Source organism: Amblyomma americanum, chromosome 1 (assembly GCF_052857255.1).
Source record: "Amblyomma americanum isolate KBUSLIRL-KWMA chromosome 1, ASM5285725v1, whole genome shotgun sequence".
Classification (NCBI taxonomy): Eukaryota; Metazoa; Arthropoda; class Arachnida; order Ixodida; family Ixodidae; genus Amblyomma; species Amblyomma americanum.
This window is the reverse complement of record NC_135497.1, coordinates 100,614,397-100,636,592: the sequence shown is the minus strand read 5'-3', so window position 1 is coordinate 100,636,592 and position 22,196 is coordinate 100,614,397. Positions and strand designations below refer to the sequence as shown.

The window sequence follows — 22,196 nt, the reverse complement described above, 5'->3', positions numbered from 1 at the left end:
CTACGGAAAGCATTTTCTTGCAGCACTGTACTGCGAAGTACACAGGGACGCACGTGAACATGGATATCATGTCAAATGAAACCATGACGTCCTCGTCTTCAATCGATGTCTGCTTAAGTTTTTCCACAAAGTGGCGAGAGTCCTTAACGTAGGTCGTCGTTTTTCCCACTAGCGGGCACAGGACTTCGTGCAGATGACGGGACAGTTGATACAGCGGTGAATGCCTGTAGTCTACGATTGGTCGCAGTAGTAAACCTAGCTTATGCACTTTTGGAACTCCGTAGATCGCGGGAGCCGAGCCGTTGTGGCAAAGAAGCTTGTTGTGCAAGTGTTTCTTCTCGGGAGGTACGTACTTGAACACTTCAGTCAACAGCTTCTGCAGTTCCAATTCAATTTTCTTCGTTGGATCGCGGTTGAGTTTCATATGGACGTCTGCATCCTCAAGAAGTGCGGACATCTTCGCGATGTAATCGGAGCGGTCCAAAATGACAGTGGTGTTACCTTTGTCGACGGGTAAGATTGCGATTTCACTGTTAGTCTGCAACTGTTTGATGGCTTTCTTTTCTGGCAGCGATAGGGACCCTGTTTTCATCTGCAACAGTTTTTCAAGGGCTCCAATGGCACGGGAACGTGCCTCCTCTCATCGACTGGGTTCAACCTGTAGAACAGCTTGTTCGACCGCACAGATCATTCTTGCGGGGTTAGGGGCAGCAGCAACGTTGAAGTTCAGTCCACTCAGCAGGGAATGCTCAGCTGAATATAGTTGGTGCGAGGAAAAATTGTAGATGCCAGGAGAGCCACGAGTACGGACGCTCCTCTGTATGAGCAATGAAAACTTAACACAGATAAAGGCTCTCATTGCTGTGCCAACCTCTCTCAAGGTACCCGGGCGGGGTATACAAGATACCGTGTCAAGTCTGTGACACCGCTTACATTGGTGAAACCGGAAACTTCAGACGCAGGCTCAGAGAGCATCAGAATGACGTAACGAACGTCCGCTCCACATCTAATGCTTTGGCGGAACACAGTGTATCAACGGGATGCACCATCGATTGGGACGAAGCATCAGTCATTGCCACAAAGAAAAACTTATCATCGCGCCTTCTTTTAGAATCTTTTCATATACATAACACGAAGCATGCTCTTAACACGACACATGGAAATCTTCCAGAGATCTATCTACAATCGGGCATTACACAATTTTAACCGTATTTAAGCCACCGTCATTCCATGCGGCGCTCTATGTGATCAAGGGAACCGTACGGGCCCCGAAACGCCGTGTTTCCTTTTCGTGTATGTTTATTTTTACAATGTTCGCCCCTCGCCAGATGGTATTCCGTCAAACTCTGGACTATGTCAAGAACCATATGCTCTTTGCCAAGGAGCAGAGTGTAATTCGTTTCTTTTTTTTTCAGACATTTCTCTGGTATAGTTTTAACTTCTGTGTGTAAATTTGGTTAAATAAATGCTTTGGTATCAAGTTTCAGGTCTTTGTGTGAAAGATGTATGGCATAGCAACTGCAGTTGAATATGTTCAGCTGCATCAAACTATCAGGGTCGCACTGATCGCAAGAGAGGTTCCTGTAGTGTGTTGGAGCTCTGCTTGACTTTTTTGGTTTTATTTCACCCATGCTTGTCACTTATTGCCATGCTTATCATCAAATGCACAAGATATGTCAAATCTACTAAATGAACTATTGTGTGCAGAGTGATGCGTATGAAGCCCTTGGAAGATGGGGATGCCTTTCCTTTGGAGGCAGAGCAAGGAGAAGCAAACATTAAAGACTACAGGGACTACAACAATATATTTCATCCATCACAAGAATGTAAGCAAATTGTCACTGAAATCATCCTTCTCTATAGTACCCACTTGCTGCCATCTTTTTCTTGTTTAGCTAAGTTTCTAATTGTGCATCGAAAATATTTTAATTTAGGCATTGCTTTTGATATGAAGAAACTGTTGTTGAAGTAACCTAGAGCTCGCAGAAAAAGTTTAGTGTGGGACCATTTTTTTTGTTTTTGTCTATGCTCATGAGACTAGAAATATACTAGCAGTGCAACATCCCACAGGTGCTGACTGTAGGGCACCTGGCATAGGCGCTGACTGCGGAGGGGAGCTGGAGGGTTCAAGCTGCCCCCTTCCAGTCTTTCTGGGGGGCTGTGCCCCTTCCCCGAGATTGAGCGATAGGGTCAGAGGTTAGCATGTCACCTTTCGTACGGTTCTCGACAAATCGATGGAAGAACAGCAAAGCCTTACGCACAGCCTTAAACTGCCACGGGTACATAAGTTTACCTCCCACCAACAAAGGAGAAAGATGACAACACTAATAGTTTTATATCTAGTTCACCATCAAGGGATTCCGACTGGCAATGGGAACTTTTGGATCCTCTCCTGTTCCAAGTTTCTTCGCGGAATTAAATGAGTGGCCATTTGTTAAGCGCAGGTTTTTCTTCGGTGCACAGTCTTTTCTAAAACTTCGAACCCTCCCTGAACACCCAAATCATGCCTTGACCTGAAACATCAACTATGAACGCATTTTTCAAAAGAAGCCATCTGTAAGTCTACCTTTTCCTTTTCGCATGAAGAGCACCTCACAACACTAGTTTTGCTATCTTTTCTTCCATTCCCGCTAGCTCAGCAAAGCCTTGCTCCCAGGGACGAGGCAGACTTAGTGTGCAACATGACCTTGACAAAATATAACAAGAAGGTTGTTGCTACAAATGTTATCCAACAGGAATTCATAGACCTTATGGCATTATACGAGGATTACAACAGTTTCTTTACTGATGGATCACAAACTCTGATCATATTAGGTGCGCTGCCATAGGAGAGACCTTGTGATCATTCGAACAAATAAACTCAAATGCATTTTCTCAGCCGAACTTTTCGGGTTTCTAGCAACTGTAAACCATATAGCCCAATGTAAATACAGAAATTCAGCTGTGCTTACTGACTCAGTCAGCTGTGTGGTGGCTCTGAACCTTCATCGGTTCTTGTGGCAGCACCGGCTTACTACGTACCCTGTTATGTAGGAAGGTTGTTCATGATCAGAAAAATAACCTAGTCATTGTATTTTGTCGGGTTCCGAGCCAAGTTTTCAGAACCGTGGGGTTTATTCTTTTTAGCATATTCGTTTGACTATAGACGAATAAAACTGATGTTTACATATGTATAGCCTCTCCGCCCATGTATATCTCTTGCCTAGGAGCATGTTCTGTGGGGGTGGCGGACGAATGAAAAAGAGTGTGATAACTGGACCCCAGCCCCCCTCTGCAGAGTGAAAACTCAGCGCCTGTGGTACCGGGTATTCATGTTTGCACCTGAAAGTAAGCTTTTTGGAGCAAAATTGGCCTTTCATGAAGACCAGTGATTCAGTGTTTTGCACATTGGCATTGCGTAGAAAAAAGCTTTATTTTTTATATTGTGAAAAAAAGTGCCAAGTGTTACACATAATACTTAGCATCCCCTTCTCTTGGTACAGACACAAGGCAGTGTTAATTAACTTGACATTGACACCTTACCACCCAATATAGCATCCACTCATGCACGACAATGCCTACTAGCCAATGATGTTTGGAAAACTAAGCCGAATTCATGCTGAATGCTTGTAAACTGTGGAAAGCTTAACTTTTTAGCTACTTTACATGGCAAGAAGCCTTGCAGAGGGTCAGGAGAGCAGTCTAATGCTGCAGTTTTCTGAAATTGTCATTATTGTAGTTTTTTTCCTTAACTCAAGCTGTACAAAATATCGGAAATTTCTGCTTGTTGATAGATATGCATGCTGATCGAGACTACAACCAACTGCACACAATGGAAGCAACACATATTTCCGAAGTCTTTTGCTCTAGACTACTATATACCTCTTTTCACCATTCTCCAGAGTTGTGGAAAAACTTTCACATTATCTAATGTTTCAGAATTGGGGTATTACAGGTTGATTTCAGTTCCTATAATCTTGTAAGGTGAATTTTTTGCTTTTGCTTTTATGCTTGAAACGTTAAATTGTCCATAACCTAAGTGCTGATTAATATGTGCTGCATGATTTTTAGGAGCATAATCAGAAGTCTACTGTCATACTTCTAAAAAAACATGACATCATTTCGTTTTAAGCATTGCCCGTGTGCACACGCACCTATAAACATTCGCAGTTTAAATCTTTTATCGTGCATTCACGGTGGAAATTTATCAAACATATATTGAGATTTCTGCAAAGAATTGCATTGCGTAGTGTGGATGTTCACTTTAATTTTTGTAGTGACATCTTCCTTTCTATGTTGTCTTGCTAGTGTTTACTAGTATTTTGATTTTGCTTTTTAGCTTCGTTGGATTTGGGGGTCCAGAACAAAAGTATGAATCCAGTTTCTATACATTGTTTTCTGTGTGTCTATAAGGTGTTTTTGCAATGTCTTGATTTATTTTTAAAGTTTTATTGTATAGGAAGCTTTTATGAACTTCAGATTACTTTTTACACGCGTATTGAAGGCAAGCAATCCATTCAAGGCATTGATACATAGAAACTTCCATGCGATGGATACATGTTGCAGCAGATGGGCACTAAACATTATTATAGATGTCTAAACTAGTGTTTGCAGTAACCTTCAAATTGACCTGGACACTTTTAAAATGTTTTTCATCCTTTACTGCTGGCATACCCATACTAAATTTTTGCAAGGTAATCTTGCCTTGAGGTCTGCTTCATGTAGTAATATAGGTATCTGGCCTCAGTACACTTGCCTGCTCTTTTGGCATAAGTGGAAAACTTCTCAAGCAGTAGCTGTTGATATGGCCAAGCATACATGTTTAAAAGGTGGCTTACATGCAGAATGAACCTCAGTTGGAACCCAGTCTTGTTTTTCGTGTGTCATCACCAGTCCTGTCTATCCTTTTGCATTGCCAAATCTCTTAGAAAGCTGTTCTTGCCGGCAAGGTTATCTCTTCGAATAGCGTGGTGAATTGGCTTACGAGTTAAGTGGACCGGTGTTACCATCTGCTGGGAAAATGTGGATCGCACAAAGAGCAGTGGCAGGGTTGGCCATTTTGTTTTTCCAGCAGATTGCAACACCAGGCCTCTTGACGAGCAAAGTCAGCTGAGCTTGCTCTTCAAAGGGTTGGCCCTCCCAACAGTTGGGTTCGTTTATTTCTACTGCACAAACCAAGCAGTACCAATGTGGCATGCACTGATGCATGAAGTGGGCCTCAAAAGCACAATCTCTGTCCAAAATTCGAATTTGAACAAATTAATGCTTTGAGTAGAAGAATTTTCACAAGTGTCGAGGTAATATGCAGGTTACTGTGATTCCTGTCCATTCTGCAGCTACACATCTGTGTAGATCAAGCAGTGGGGTTTCGTCATGAAGGAATTGCCATTCTTCGATTTCTATTAGATTTGGCTGTATTTTTATAGATAGTATCAATCGGAAGCATGTGGGTACCACCATATTGAGTCAGCTTTATTACTGTATGCATAAATGCAATAAAAAGGCGAATTTAAGAGCATTCAGGAGGAGTCCTGCATGCTCATTTTGAGGTACAAAAGCTTACGTGAGTGCCAGGTTCAGCACAAAAAAAAACAACCCAGGATTCAAGGTAGTGTCACTGTGCCCAAGAAATGAAATGCCAATGTCCAAAATAGTTTTTCCTGCAAGGCATTCTGAAATTGTGTGTCCTCTAGGACACTGCTACCTTTTGCCAACAAGACACAAGCAGTAATCTTTTAAAAATGAAAATAGAATGTTTGTTAGATACGTTATTTGGAACTGTAGCATACTGCTGCAGTTAATTTTTTTTTTTCGTGCACCAGTATTTGTGTGCCCAGGGATCGTCTTTCACATGACATTGTTGTATTAAGAGAGAAAAACTGCTAATAGTCGTCTGTATCATTTGTATTCTCAGTAAACTAGAGCTTTGAAGTAATCCTCAGAAATTGTCTATTCAAAATTTGTTGAGCCATGAGCAAATAGTGTAAACAGCAAAGCTGACAAATAGTAAAGATGAAATAGGAGTTTTGCTCTAGTTCATGCCCATTCATTTTGCTTACAGCCTCCAGTCACTTTTAGGAAATGTTCATTGAAAAAAAGCTTTCCTGTGGTAGCCTACTGAGTTAAAACAGGGAATGATATGCATGCTGCAAGTGTTTTTTTCCTATTTTGTTTGCATGACAGCATGCTGTGTGTTTCATGTTCTATTTTATGATCTACCATGCACTCCACACATGTCTTCATTTTTGTTTGGGGTGTGTCAAAAAATCTAGCATATAGCAGAGGTGCGCTGCCTCTTGACCACATTGCAGTGCTATTGTGTGATGCCATCGGCCACCATGTTTGCGGTGCACATAGAAGGCTCTTGCTCTATAAGCCTGCTTTTTTCGCAAATCGCATTTGGATTGCCTACTGGAATCCACGTGCATTGGAGATTTGTCTAGCAGTCACCTTGTGGGATAGCTGCATGCACCAAGCTATGTCTTGATAAGTTGGTCAGGATGGTCAGCTGTACTGTTTTTGGCTTCTTGAGCATGTCCAGAAATGGTCATGACTACAAAAGTTAACTATGGGTTGGATTCCTCTGTTTCATAACTGATGCTTGGAGAGTGGCCGCTCATAGTCACACTTCGCTCAAAGCAGCGAGCCTCATTTGTTGCTCATGCGTACGCATGGCTTTCTGCCTTATCGCAACTGTCCATTTTGCAAAAAAAGGTCAAAGTTGTTCTGACAGCCATTCATGGATTTGCAGGGAGGTTATCCCTCTAGCGCCTAAATTTGCAGTATCAGCCTGTCACAAGTGTGGATTTCACATAGTTGCAGATTAAAAAAAAATTGGAGGGGACACTTAAGCTCTGCCTTAAGGGTGTGACACGATAGCATAATGGGTTAATTCCCATACATGCAGGAGGTCATTCTCTACTTTACATTCATGGATCCCTGTGAGTCCTCATACCCCTCTTGGCACAGTGGTGCAGCGGTTAAGCGATGCGCCACTGCCCTGTGATGGCAGGTGCTCCTAGCGGTGGGCGTTGTGTGGCCCAGGTTGCTCGTCCCGAGCTGCCGATCATTAATTTAACTTCCACCTGCCACAGTGGGCAGTTTGCTCACTATATGGTGGGCAGGTTGTGTTGACGCCGCAAGGTCATGGGACCTAGGTGGCCCACCTGCCTCCTAGGTTGCTGTCTGGGGACCAGCTGCCAGAGCCATGCTCGTGATTTTTTGCTCGCAACTCCGACACCAGATTTTCTGGTAAACGGTGCCTTTAACGCTATGGTGTTAAAACGCCGCCTGTGTAGTTATGACTCCGCCAGGAAACGTAGTGTACATGCACCAAGAGCGCATTGCTTGGTCGAGCACATGACAAGTTGTCATTCTTCGCATAGTAACCTGCACCAAGTCGGGATGCACCTCATCAAAAAAATTTGGTCACCCCGAAATTAAAACCTGAAACACCATGCCTGTCCAACTTGTGTAGAAGAGCTCAACGATCATTTCTGTACTGGTTCTCCACTTGCCAGTTAGGCAATGGGCACTGAAGGTGCCATAGTGAGTGGCCAAGTAACCAATGTCTTTACTGTGAATGGACTGCAACCATCCGGGGCCCGTATTCAGAGTTTTTGTCATAATCGAAGCTGCCATTTTCGGCCTCACCTGATTGGTGAAACCACTTGAAGCATATGTTGGTTCAGTTGCTACTGTGACCGGACTGTTGCGTAGACAGCAATTTGTTTTTCATTCCTTTTACGTAGGCACTGCAAAAACTGCTAGATGCTGCTATTAGACTTTTCATTTTTCTGCAGTTAATAAATAAAAGGCATGAGCTAAAAAAAAATTCTACTAGCTGTGTTTCTCTTCATGCATGGGCTGGGAGAATTCATGAAGCTTTCAGAGGGTCGCCATGGCATGAAGCGCACACATGCTCATTGAGACCTGAAAATTAACTTGCAAGCTAACTCGCGAGCTCGATGCAGAGCTGCAGCACCGTAGCTATCAAGAACTGTAAGGGACGCCGAAACCACCTCTGGCATGTCAAATGCATCGGTGTAAAGGCACGTCACTGCACCGCTGCCAGACATTGCACGCAATCATGATGCTGTACACTTCAACTGCTAATAGCGAGTTATAGAATAGTGAATTACATTTGTGCACAATAAACACAAGATTTCTGTGGGACATTATGGTCTATGTTACATCATTCAATGTGCGCAAACACAGATGCGACGATAGCTCCAATGATACTGGTGCTTCTGGTTTGCATTATGTGATCAATTTCTACAACAAACCAGTGCTTGTTTGGTCTAGGAGCTACCAAATTGTCCAACAAAGTACAGAAGAGGCCAGGTTTATCGTCCATGCAATTTATTACAGGCAAACCTAATTTATAGTCTGTTAACGTGCCTAAAAACACAGTAACATCAGTGAGTTCACTCTGAAGCGAGAGACTTCGCTTACAGCGTGCCGCCATGTTGGCTATTATCTCATTGGGATCCTTGAGCATTTGCTATGGAGCATACAGCATACGTTGTGTGTGTGTGACATCACCATGCGGTTATTTCCACAGTTTTCGCTGCATTCGAGCTACCACATTCTCTTCCGGCGTTTCGACCAATCAGATGTGGCCGGCGTCGCCAATTATGACTGTTTCGTATATGATAAAAACTTTGCATATGGGCCCAGCTCTCCGCTTTTAGTGAAGCACCGCGTTCAGTGGCAACACTCTGAGGATCGGTTATGCAATTGAGGAGGACTCGATTAATGGTCAATGTCATTGCGCCCATTTCTCAGGCAGCTAGAGAAGCTGTAAACAATGCAGCTGACCATACTGAGCAGCATTAACTTATGATGCAGCTTTGTGCAGCTATCCTGCACAGTGACTATTGGGCGAATCTCCAATGCATGAGATTCCAAGCAGAAACCCAAATGCAACTCTCGAAGAAAGCAAGCTTGCGGAGCAAGTGTTCGTCTACTACATGCATTGCAAACATGGCAGCCATGTCACGCCGTAGCGCCGTGACGTGGCCAAGTGCTAGTGCATGCCACTTATTGGATCACTTGTTACTTCTTAAGGCGGGAAAAGGGCCTTCAAAAATAGAATTTTATTAATGAAGTCGCTATTATGAAATCTTCAGGGAACATGTATTTTTGTGTGCTGATTCCAAAGTTTTCATTTAATTTTATGTAAATTAAGCTCTTGTGCATTTATGTAATGTTATACAAGCGATTGCTGGGAGCTTTCAAGAAATTTTGCTGCACGGAACTTGCTGCAATGCATGCCTTTGGTTTCTCTTGACATCAAGCTATGCAATAAAGGTAAAATTATCATCCTGCCTGTCATAGAAGTTGGGCAATAAGATTTTTAAGCTGTCAGTTTAGAAACTGGAATAGAAATTTTTCTTCTCGTTTGTGAAGTGGGAACTTCAAAACCTTGTAACTCAAGTTCACTGATAGGCAGGATAATAATTTTACCCTTATTGCTTAGCTTGATGTCAAGAGAAACCAATGGCATGCATTAATTATAGCAAGGTCCATGCAGCAAAATTTCTTGAAAGCTCTCGGCAAGAAGTTACATAATGTATTACTAAAGTGCACAAAAACTTAATTTACATAGAATTAAATGACAAATTTGCAGTCGGCACACAAAAATACATGTTCCCTGAAGATTTTATAATGGCAACTTCGTTATTAAATTTTTTTAAGAGCCTCTTCCCCTCTTAAATTTTCTAGATTTGTAAATTTGTAAAAGCCTAATATATTAATGTGTATGTTTGTGTATGATGAGATTTACAATGAAAAGCTATGACTGTCCTTTTTGGGTCCAGTAAAAATTGAAAGTACTAATCCAGTCATGCTAATTGAGTTATTAGAATGACCTAAAGCAAGCATCATCAATCAATTGCATGAGTAATCTTAATGTTGATGGTGTCTGGTTGCATTTGTTGTTCCAGCACAATTTGCCTTTTAAACACTTATTCAGTTCAAATTTTTTATTTTGTGAGTTGTCGCACCATTTTAAACTAGGAATTTAGCAAAATCATCTGAGCACTCGGGTGTTTCTTTATTTCTTTTTCACTTTAGTGTCGCGCACTCCACCCAAGGACAATCCCTTCCCTGCGCCCCCTGAGGGTATGCTTGTCTTGTACTCATTTCTTTCTTTTGCATTCATCATTTTGTATACTAATAGAAATCAGGTTATTTGCATTATTTATTTCATTTGTTGTGTGTCAGCCATGCTTTGTATGTGCATAGTGGGTGTAAAATATGCACATCCCATTAGTTACGTATGCATTGGCACATTTTAAGCAGTATTTTTACCAGGCGCTTTGCAGCTAGGAGTTGACTTACTTTCAGGCTGTGTATACTGGTGAAGGTCTTGTAGGAAGTTCTCGGATGTGTGAAACTGATGGTGTGGGTTCTTTGTGTGGCTCTGTGGTGGTTGCAACCTGCGTCATTGGCTTATGTCTTGCGTTGACCGCTGTCTTCCTATTATATCATCAGTCTACCGTTTGTTTTGTAACTACTGTAGCTTTTTGTGATTAACATGCATGTGTTCAGCTTGTGTGAAGTGAAACGTTTTTGTCAATCGTACTGTAGAAGCACATCGTAGAAAATCTGCATGTAGTAAAATTCTGTTCATAGTGAGTAAAAGCTTAGCTTTCTGCGGTAGACAGCCTTGATGTAGTGAATAGCCAAACACAGTAAGCCCAATGTAATAACAGGAACCCAGTAACTAGTACTATGTAAGTGACCTGCCAGCTAAAAGAAAAGTGGCGTTCTAATGATGCTGCATTGAGGTAGAATGAGATTTTCTGAAACATTTATAGTCTGTCTGCCATCACCAGCTGCTGTGCTCAGCATATGATTGCTTCCTTTGCCTAGATTGTGCTGGCATGGCTCTGTGCGAGTAATGACTGTAATCGGAGTGGATGAACTGCAGAAGATTAACAAAAAAAGCACCCAGTGCACTATAGTGGTGTTCATGACTGTGGCCACTCTGTGAAGGTGGTGACAGGTCCTGATTAGGGCGCAAATTAACATACATAAATTTTGTCATGTTTAATTGTCAGTTTAGGAGCGTTTAGAACAACTGGGGTCAAGTTTGCTGCCGAGCTCAGCAGGAACATTTTGGTGACAAAACTTTGCAGGGCTCCCTTTTTACTGCAAGTCAGACTGCTGTAATGCACATTGCATTCCTAGCTTTTGGTATGCACAGAGGTAACATTGCTCAGGGGCGGATAATGGGTAGGGACTATTCACCCTCAGCAAGAAATTTTTATGGAAAAACCATAAAAACCTTATTTTTTCTATGAAGAGAGCTCAATAAATGCCCTCTGCGAGAGTAACCGCCCTCTCCGAGAGTCACCCATAAATCCTCCGCCCTTCCATTGCATGGAACATGCAGTATTCTTGTGACACCATCATGTTTGCTTAGCTTTGGCCTTCTCTGCATTTTTGTGCAGTGTCTTTTTGTTAACCAGTGATACCTCTATTTTATTGCATTAAATATGATTGCACACAGCCTCAATTTCACACTCACACCATGCCAGACATACTCAGCCTCACTGTTTTGCTGTCTTGTATAGAGAGAGCTTTGGCTCAAATACAGCTGTGATTTTCTTTTGAGATACTACATGAGGAATGCAGGGATGTATTCTTTAGTGCTCGGTACACTGGTTCTGGTTCAATACGTTGCATTTAAAAGAAAGTTAAAATATAGTTAAAGAAGCATTTCAGTTGAGGATTTTTTTGAGAATGGCTATAAATTGCTGAATGTAAAAACTGCAAATCTCCTTTATTTCAAATCTGTAGCTTTATACCATACGAAATGTTTGTGAATTTAACATATCAGAGTATTTTTAGGGGATGAAATTGGCATGTTAAATGGCACTGAATGTTATAATGGTTGCAGAAGTTTCATAATGGTAGGGTAGTTTCATAATGGAAGTCTTATAATGGTAGGGTTAGCATCAAATTAAAGACATCAGTTTTGTTTACCTTAAGTGCAGCTGCAGGTGTGCAAAATTTGCACAGGTTAGAAGCTTTACCTATCTCCATGTGGCGCAACTTCAACTACTGGTGCTTGGTGATTACCTGCAAACATAACCATGAATTATGAAGCATTACAGTACCTAAGAAACGAAAGAATTTACTGCAGTGTTAAGGACTCCAAACTTCTGTGTTTAGTAACTAATTGATCAGTATCGCTTAACATGGGTGATGTTGTGGTGCGAGCATATTGTGCCTTCTGTCAGTTTGGAGGGGATTTCATGTGACCAGCATCCGTGATGAGCATTTTTCACTGCACAAAAATGCTGTTGTAGTTGTATTCGCTGATATGCACCTGTGTAAAATATAGGCTTTACAATGTAACTGCAGAGATAAGGCCTCTTCCTTGTAACTCTTCTGTGCTTTTATTAAACTGCAGCTGATGAGATGGGCTTTTTAAAATGAAAACTTTGTTGCTGTGCAAAACAGACAGTACTTGTCGATTTCAACCATGTGGTCTCCAGGCAGGCTTTTGAGAACAAATGCTACCATGTACTGCTACTACCGCTGTACCCACAACTGTTTAAATTAAGTTATAAATTCAGATGGTTGCATTTGTCTGCTAGGGTCCAGTGGCACGGCAGGTCTTCTTCACCATGGTTCTACGTGTGTATTGTGGTAGTGTTTCTACTGGTTAATTTTCTACTGTTGTCATTATATTATACAGCAATCTTACGTGCACATTGTTATGAGCAGTGTCTTTTTGTGATGCTCAAGCAGATAGTTTGTCAGCCAGTTCTTGTCAGTGCTTTATACAGTTATTTTGTAATTTGGTGGCACATTTATGGGGGCTTATAAATTAATGAAATTCGGAGGCTTCTAGTTACTATTTTGGCTAAGGCTGTCCAGTGAAATACATGACCCAGAGGGCCATACTTGCTGTTCCTCTCAGACCCATTCAAGCCCACACTGGAACCTCAGAGCAGCAAGGTTGTGCGGCTAAGTGGTGCCTCAAATCCATGTGTTCTCACGGAACGACCTGGAGCAACTGTGAAGGAGACTCGGCAGCTGAGTGTCACCACCAGCTACTCGGCCATGGGCACAACCTTCACAATACGACCCAGGGGCTCCCTTGTTGGCTCAGGGGCCCTGCTGCCTCCAGAGCCACCAGCACCTAGCATAATGGCAGCCATTCCAGGGTAAGCAGTTGTAGGCATTCTGAAATTCTAGGAGTTTCAGTTGAGGGGTAAAAAATTTTTATTTGCACATACCGTTGAGGACAAAGCATTTTCTTTTCCCTTCATAGTGCTGCAAAGTCATTAAGTTAAGGATTATGAATATACTTCAGGTTTGAACTGTGTGAGGTACATATTGAAAATAAATCATTGATATCAGGCGTCTGTTGCTTCTTTTGTCCTAGGTGTCATACCGAGTCATCTGTTCACCTTATAAACTTGTCTAAGGGCCGCACTTTTTTTTTTTTAATCGGATGCGAATTTTGAAGGTGCGGCTCAAGCATGCATAAAAAAAAAATGTAACCATAATTTTTTGTTCGTTATCTAGTCCGTACACGAGTGTGGCCCTCACGTGGAGATTATACGGTATATATGCATGTGTTATTGGAAGTGACTATGCCAATTTTGATGGTCCTTATGTTGATGCTTACTACATGGATATTCTAGAGTAATCTTATTGTGTTTGTCACATCTCTTTCTCATTTAAAGTTGGGAACTGTTCAGATAAGTGTATCCTAGCTGGCATTGCTATCCCTAGTTTTTAACAATATTGATGTCTGGACTGATATTTTAGACATTGTAACGTTGGCCTTTAGCAGGCCAAAGGAGCAGCCAGGACTGATGTGGCTGTTAAAGAATGAAGAAGATGTTTAATTTCATGGGTGGGAAAGCCCCTCTCATCTGGTTTAGTGTGTTTTAATTTGCAATCTGCACTTATGAAGAATACTATGCTCGGCAGTCAGGTAAACCTTGTTTGTAACACAATTAAGTGTTTCCAAATTTCTACCCTGTTTCATCAGAACAAAGGCTCTTTACAGATGAGATTAAGCTGAATGATTGTAACAAAGTCACGAAACTAAATGAGTGTTTTTGTGCCCATGCAGTCACGTGAAGTCACTATTGTGCATAGCAATGCATTAGTATTTGCAGGGATGTGCAAATACCGAATAGTAACTCTCGAATCGAATGTCGAATTGAATCAAGAAAAAAACCTGGATATTGAATGGTAACAAATTTATTCAGAGATATGCTGGAATGCTTCAAGTTAGATTCTCATGCAAAAAAGCAGATGCTGCACATGGTCCGGGAACAGCTTTTCTCATCTCTCTGTGACAGTGTTGCCAGCTGTGGAAAAGTTTTTCACTTGGCGCTTGTGTTGCTGACATAGACAAGTATTTCATAGCCATGCTCCTCCATAGACCGGGACAGTATTGCTTGCCTGCTTTTCTCCTGTATGCAAAAGGGTCTTCACCCCTGCTGCAAACTAGCTCTCAAAAATATTCATCAACGTTGCCTGGTTTGCAGCAGCTGTCTCTTGCAAATCTCTTGCAAACATTGCAAGTTTATCAGTGTTGTCCCATATACTGGTGCTGCGCTGCTTGTCTGCTGTTTAGGTTGATGACTCAGCGCAGTCACTTGGTGGTGGGGTTGACGAGCTCTGCAGCTCAGTCCGTGCAAGCTCCAGAAGTCTTGTTTCTTCGAAAGCTTTAGTACAGAAAACGTTCATGAATCTCGGATTACTTGCAGTTGCCATGATATATACTCTCTTAGCTCATTGGGGCCTGGAAATCTTGTCCTCATGCTTTATTGCAAGTTTTTTGCGAACACAGGCGTGTTGTCATCTGTTGCACCTTAGTCCATCAGCACCATATGCCTTCCATAAAGGAATGATATCATCAAAGACAAGGTTGCATACTTTTGCCCACTCAGATCTTTGGTTGCCGACGCAATTGGCTCAAGGGCCTTGACCAGTCCAGCTATGTTTCTCACTCCTGTGTTATCAGGTTGGGTACTGCTGTCTCAGAGGGAGCAAGTTCAATGCAAACTGCCTTTTTCAGCTGCAGGAGGTGTGAGAGCGTGTCGTGCTCGCTATTCCACCTGGTGTCTACATTCTGAGTGAGTTCCAGGAGGGGTAGCTCCATCCACCGCTGGCAGTCTTGCTGCAGCTTTGGCACTGTGCTTGTAATGGCCCACTATTGCACGGCATTTCTTAAAGAATGGCAGGCACTCCTGCAGTTTCTTCCTTGGCGTCCTTGATGGCCAATTGTATGGCCCAAAAACTGCTTGGGAGTACGCTGAAGGCCCTGAAGAGCTGCATGGAAATTTCTAGCGTTGTCTATCGCAACAAAAACTGGTACCTCTTGCAGTGGCAGCTTCCATTTGCTCGTCATTGCTTACAGGTGTGCTAACATGTTGCACGCAGTGTGACTGTCAATCGCATTCTTGTTTCTCAAAGCGAACGCCCTCATTTCGAAGTTCGAGGTCAATAAAGGTTATGTGAGGCTAGCGTAGCTCTGGTTTGACCTCAGCGTCCACAGGTCACTTGTGTGAACGACAGACTGTACGCACTCCTGCAGGTCGGCATGATCAATTCGACCCTTGACAGTGCTTACAGTGCCCTTATACAGAACGGAGATAATCATTCTTGAGAAAGTTGTCTGGGAGAGGATCTTGTACAGTGGCTGTACTTCAATAACTCCCTGAACCCTTGGCTTTCAACAAAGTCGTATGGCAGCAAGTCTAGCGCCAGCATCTGGACAGTCCTTGTCGTAATTTCTGTTCTCCAGCATTGCGACAACTCCTTTGCCGCCTCAAGCTTACATTTGATGGAAGACTGTGACACACTTTCCACCAAAAATGAACTGTGCTAAGCATAATGCTTGTTCTTCAAGCGGTTTTCCAGTGGTGTCAATGTGCCTGATAGTCTCCGAAGTTTGGCATTGCAAGTCTTACATGTTCGTTCTAGAAGATTGTGTTTTACAAAATGCTTCCAGATTGCACTTTTCGCACTCTCAGTCATGTTGCTAAGACAGGTATTGCACACGCAAACCTTTGTTCCACAGAGCCAATTATATGCAGCGTGGAAAACAGAACCATAGAAAAAAAAACAATGAAGTGCTAACACCGCGGTTGCGCGGAGAGCCAGGAGTGGAGAACTTCTTGCGCTCAACAGGTGGCAACGCGTGCATTCATCATCATATAATTTTTGTTCAGTGCATTACGTGCTTTTGTCCCGTTTGGAAACTAAATATTTCTTCAGAGTGCCCTGTCTTCTGTGTAATGTTTTTGTGTGTCTTTTCTATGTAACACCTGTTCATGTACTGTTTCTGTGGTTGCTTCCCCTCACGACTTCATGAAGTGTGAGATATTTTTGGCTGTTCACAATTCGGATGTGTCACGGCAGTGCTGTCAAGATAGTGCCATTATGAATTTATTTCCCCCAGCTTTGCTGCGACTGTAGGTTAAAACTGTGCATCAGTAATTGGGAGAAGAGGAAGGAATCACAGTTTTCTCATCGGCCCTGCACCGGTGCCGAGCCTCTCTCAGTGTATAGAGAATATTCGGTCACCCGAATGCCAAGTATTCGATTCACAAATCGAATAATTCGAGAACTTGCTATTTGATTCATATTCGAGTACGTATTTGCACACCCCTAATTATTATGATGAGTTATGAACTTGTGATGTTCATGCGGTTTCACTTGCTTTCAAGGATGCTCTATTTGGTGCATGTTGCATTTATTTCAAATGGTATCAGAGAGTCCTAGAACTTTATCCGCAGTTTTTTTTTTTGTAGATAATTACACCAAGATAAAATGCATTCTGTGCAGAGTCAATATGTTTAGCTAGTTTCTCTGGCTGTCTAGCTTGTACAAAGATTGGGGGTTGGGACTTTAAATTTGTTGTGCATTTTTCAGCTACAGCTCTGTTGGAGTGGTGCCCAACAATATACCTGTGCCTACAAGTGTTCTCCCAAACAAAGTAGGCAGCCGCGCCATGCCTACAGGACCTATCTCTGCTGTTGCCGCCAGTTTAGGGAAGCCAATTGAAAAGGCCACTGCCATGGTTCGCACATCATCATCACAAGTAAGTTGGCCATCACCACCATCTGATTATTTTGTCTGGTTTGTGGGGCTTACACGAACAGACGTTGTAATTTTTGCACCAAAGTAAGCTAAAAAATCTACACCACCTCAAAAAATTCACTGTAGAGTGGAAGCTATGAGCTTGAGGTAACTGTTTCCTGGAAAGAAGTGTACTGTTTTCATGGGCTGCGGTACTGGAAACTGCACAGACCTGGAAGCCACTGCATCATGCTCATAGCTTCCAGTCTGTTGATAACAAGATGTAAAATGATGTATAGGCTTAGCTGCACAGTGGCACCAGCAGAGTGCATGGTACCAGCTTATGTAGCCATACACAGAGCAGTGTTGGTTTGGCTAGTTCAGCACATTCAGTTAATGAGTGTCAGCTGCCAGGACCAGCGATGTGTTTGCAGCGAAGAAACAGTGAGCTCACTTTAAGTTTTGGGAAAGGCCACAATTCTTGGGCTTATGATGTGGTGGTGTCAGTTGTCCAGTTTAGACAAACCTAGTTTATAGTCGGCAAAGCTAGCTCAGCAAGCGGGCACACCAGCTGCATTGACATCCTGTTAGGGAACCGACTCCTACACGGACATGAGACAAAGCAGCCATTGCAATCCTTCTTATGTGTAGAATATGATTATAGTCTTAGAATTTATTTATCTGTTGCATTCTCATAGTTTTGATTGTGTAGTTCTGCAGTTACTGGTTGGCTTGTGTTAAGTACTCTCACTTCATCCAAAGACATTGTGCTTCATTAATGAGCTCAATCTTTGTGGAGCATAAGTTGTGAGATTTTGGTTGGTATCTGTTGTCGTTTTAGCTGATGTGACATGAGTGATGCATCCTTGCAGGTTGTGGAAAGTTCTACGGTTTCTATAGTGCGCCCAGTCATGAGTGTCCTACCTGATAGTAAAGAGGCCTTGACATCACCTCAGAAAGCAGTTGTACACCCTGAGCAGAAGCAGTCAGTGGACTATGTCCCTTCACAGAGAGATACCCCAGCAGGCCTGGATCTGGATGAGTTCCTTCCTGTAAGTGTCCCATGGCTTTCAGTGCTCTGTCTGTGGGCACTGTTCTAGATTTTCTTGTCGCTGTTTATGCATAATGACTCATATCTGAGCTAGCTCTAGCTCAGCATTAACAACCCGTATCAGGCATATGGTTACAGCCTGGGCTGTGAAAGGTGAACTTTGAGCAAATGTAGCTTAAAAGTGTTGGTTTGAATGCTGATGTTTGCATTCCTGTTTTCTGCTGTGTTTACATTCATACATTTGTCACTGTGTTTTGTTGAGGAAGACTTCGAGGGTAACAGATGGCTATAAGATGGTAAAACTTGCTTTGTGTTTTCCTGAGAACAAATTGTGGTAGTATGGCTTTCCACTTGCAATACTGCCACCGGGGTGGCTCAGTGGTTATGATGCTCGGCTGCTGACCCGAAAGACACGAGTTCGATCCCAGCCGCGGTGGTCACATTTCGATGGATGTGAAATGTCAGAGGACAGTGTACCGTGCGATGTCAGTGCATGTTAAAGAACCCCAGGTGGTCGAAATTATCTGGAGCCCTCCACTACGGCGTCCCTCATAACCTGTGTTGCTTTGGGACGTTAAACCCCATAAAACCATAATCTTTCTGTACAGTAGAACCTCATTGATATGCTTCCAAACCGTACAATGTCCTAGTTCATACTCTCAATATTGTGAGCAATAAAAACGTTCCATAGAGTTACTGTTTATCTTCTGTTCAGTAACGTTTCTGGATGATACAATTTCCAGAAAGTACACTCATAATTTTCTGATTATAATAGTATATGTTTAGTGACTAACAAAACGTGCACTAATATATGAGCGGGCCAATCCACAGGGCACATGATACTAGTAGAACCGCAGCAGTAGTCAGCCGCCAGGGAGGCTTCTCCGTAATGCAGTAGTGCGGTGTTGCAAAGCATTCTAAATTTGGCAATGATACACAAGCATGTAACCGAGGCCTCCCTGGTCGCACATGTTGCAGTCAACTACGTGAATGGCTTCTTCATTGTGCATTAACCCATATGTGCGGAAACTTCAAGAATTACAAAAATATTAATTAATATATTTTTGTATATAAAAAGTTTGTCACTTAAGAATTCAGAATTATCCTTTAATTAATGAAAACATTTTTCTCAACACAGACTTTTAAACCATCGTATGGTGTAGAACACTAAAAAAAATCACTACCTTTTATATGCGATAAAACTTGAAACATGTGACATCGACTCTAATGTCACAACTTTCATAACGCCTTTGGTTCTCTTTTGACAGTGCACAAATCTTGTTTGATTTTTTTGTGTAATTGCAACGTAGTCAGTGGGGCCAAATCTGCTCACTGCTTCCAGAGAAGAATGGCACTTTTTCCCGAACGCACACAGCACAATGCTCACACCGGAAAAGTTAGGGCCTCTTGAACCTATGCTAGCGGGCGCAAGCTTTTGCGCAGTAAACTTTTATTAGAGTTAATGCACGAAAAGGTGGCGTCCTACACGTAAGACTCTAGGCATATATGCGTTAAATGCAATGAGGTGAATCATCGAAAATGACGACAATGTAGTGACTAATGGGCTGAGCGTGGGGACGCACAACACAAGCAGAAACGCAGCTGCTGTTAGGTGTTAAAGTGACTTATCTGCAATGTACTTGTGCAAAGGGGCGAAGCATTTGGGAATGATGATGGTGACAAAGAAGAGGTTCTGGCTCCTTTTGCCCTAGCCTTTTGCTGCTCTGGATGCATTGCGAAGTTTCTTTTGTGCAAAGGACAACACAAGTTCGATTAGAAGTCAGCAAGAACTAGAAAAGTTGTTGTCTTTGAGCCAACTAGCACTGACAGGCCTTTTAGTAAGTGGCAGTATATATAAATGCTTTTGTATTTCATTCTTGGATCATGTTTTTCTAAATCTTAGTGGTTTGGTCGGTATGTTTTACTTTTCCCAGATAATGTGTTTATTTCCCCATTTCCAAAAAAAAAAAAAAACAAGCATATCAACAAGGCTGTACTGAAATCTGTGAAGTGCCTTTTGTTTCTGCTTGTGGCTGATAAAGAGAGCCTAACTGTTCCCAAACTATTCTTTCTGAACTAATGTAAAGTTCTGTGAGAACGCCACCACTTGAAATTTTGCCCACCCACCTTTTGGGGCAAAATATGTAATTTACTAAATGGCCACAATTATCGCCTACCCCTTTTTAAGGCCTTAAAAATAGTGTTAGCTTTGATACCTTCGAAAGCCTGGGAAGCTCCCTCTGCAAAAATGTCCAATGGCTCCAAACGACCCGTCCACAAACACTGCCGGTGACTCATTTCGAACATAAGAGATGATACCGCCACCGCTATTACTTGTCCAATTACAGTAATAAGGGGGGGTATTGGTTTTCGTAGAAAGGGGAGAAAAGTTTAGTGGGACAATAACTGATAACTGTCCCAGTAAATGACAACTGGTTAGAGCCCGAATAAGGGAAGAGGGGTAGTAGGTGGAAGAACAGATTAGTGGAGAGATATGGGGAAAGTAAGAGATAAGTTGGCGTCCGGGTACAAAAAAATGATAGAGATGGAAATAGCTCACAAACAATCAGCAGACAATCATTCCTCTGCATGCCACACAATTGTTTATCCACACTCGCTTCCAGCGTCGACCATGAGAAATAGCTACACTATTCAAAGAAAGGTGGAAGTTGTTCAGTGGCACAAGAAGAATGTAGATGTCAGCAAAACGACAAAACATTTCCAGTTGGACAGAAAATGTGTTTGCAAATGGAACAGCTACCATTCCCTTCTACAACTGTGCCACGGGAAAAAGAAATTCAAGAGAGGTATGAACAATGGACAGCCGGTATTCAGTGAAGCGCTTGACGAAGCTCATGGACTTCTTGGATTCTGAGCGGGCAGCAAGGCAAGTGGTAAGCGACCACCTCCTTCAAGAATACGCACCACTGGCAGTCCAAATGAACCTGTGCAACTTCCAAGCTTCAAATCATTGCCTGGCCGACTTGAAAGCCTGCTTCAACGTGTCATTGCAGTGGATACAAACGAGCGCCACAAGTTGCCGGCTGACTATGCTGAGGCAATCTCTGTGTGGGGCTCTTTCAAATGGCACAGTCGTGGCATCCTTTGAGCCATGCGGCATCTCCACACGTCTTGACTGCTCTGAAGACTAGGAATTAAACCACCGCCTGGCCTCTGTAAGCAACAAACTGGTGATGGTGCCCAAAGCTTGAAAAATCATAATGGATGAAGTGCTGCAGCTCCTGTTTGATACTGACAGCGACAAGTCTTTCGATGGGTTCGGTGATGATGAGTGGATTCAGCAATGAGTGGAAAATAAACATGGGTTACCGGTGATGTGTCAGTCTGGCCACTTTTTTGTAGTTTTTGGCACTTGACCCGAAAGTGCACCCAGTTGCATATCTTTTTTTTTATATATCGTAGTTTGGGTGTGCGTTCTCTCAGAACTTTACAGTATAATAAAACTGTTATGCCAAGAAAGCACATTCAAGAATTTATCAGGTGATAACACCGAGGGACACCGGTAATGAAAATAAGATAGGAGTAATGAACAGCATTGGTTTGTCCTTATTTCCTCCGTGATGGACCTATTCTACTCAGAATTTCTTTTACTTTATTTTCTTGCGTAGCAGCGTTGTTACAATTTCAGTGTAAAGCTTCTTTTTACTGCATTTAACCAGATCGTACAATCAATATGTGTTTGTAACCGAATTTGTTTTCAGCTAGTCTTAGAAGACTGTGCTGGGAACTCTTTTCTTTTTTTCTTGTCTTATGGTCTGCTCTTTCAGCTGGAAGGACTGATCACAGGCGTGATGCTAATCACAATATTTGGCAGTGCAGAAATTTAGTTAAGTAAGCTTGCGTAGACTAAATAGAAAAAAAAAAAGAAACATGGTAAAGGTAAAATGGAACTGTAGTCTCAATTAAACTTCCATATATGACTCCACTTCCGCAGTCAAAAGCTTAGAGATTGCAATGCTATTCGTGAAAAATCTTAATTTCAGCAGCATTTTTGCATGCAGCCTGTAAGAAATATATGCAGCTTAATTTCGAGTGGACATGAATTAACTCAGTGTGCCATTAAATCTCAAGCAGTGCATCC

General features: G+C 42.3%; 1 protein-coding gene across 8 annotated transcripts in view; it reads left to right on the top strand.

The window, feature by feature from the left end:
* The window catches only part of kat80 (katanin p80), a 170,740-nt gene that overhangs the window by 112,593 nt on the left and 35,951 nt on the right, over positions 1–22,196 (top strand). For 3 of the 8 annotated variants that reach the window (XR_013310730.1, XM_077646387.1, XM_077646385.1), the window contains 6 exons: positions 1,708–1,826; positions 4,319–4,348; positions 10,057–10,104; positions 12,917–13,163; positions 16,897–17,065; positions 17,916–18,095. Coding sequence is in view for 6 of the 8 variants with exons in the window: in XM_077646387.1 (XP_077502513.1) it covers positions 1,708–1,826; positions 4,319–4,348; positions 10,057–10,104; positions 12,917–13,163; positions 16,897–17,065; positions 17,916–18,095 (793 nt within the window). In the remaining 2 variants the exon portion in view is untranslated. The remainder of the gene's footprint in view (positions 1–1,707; positions 1,827–4,318; positions 4,349–10,056; positions 10,105–12,916; positions 13,164–16,896; positions 17,066–17,915; positions 18,096–22,196) is intronic. The other 5 variants (XR_013310731.1, XM_077646390.1, XM_077646386.1 and 2 more) reach the window with 2 other exon arrangements.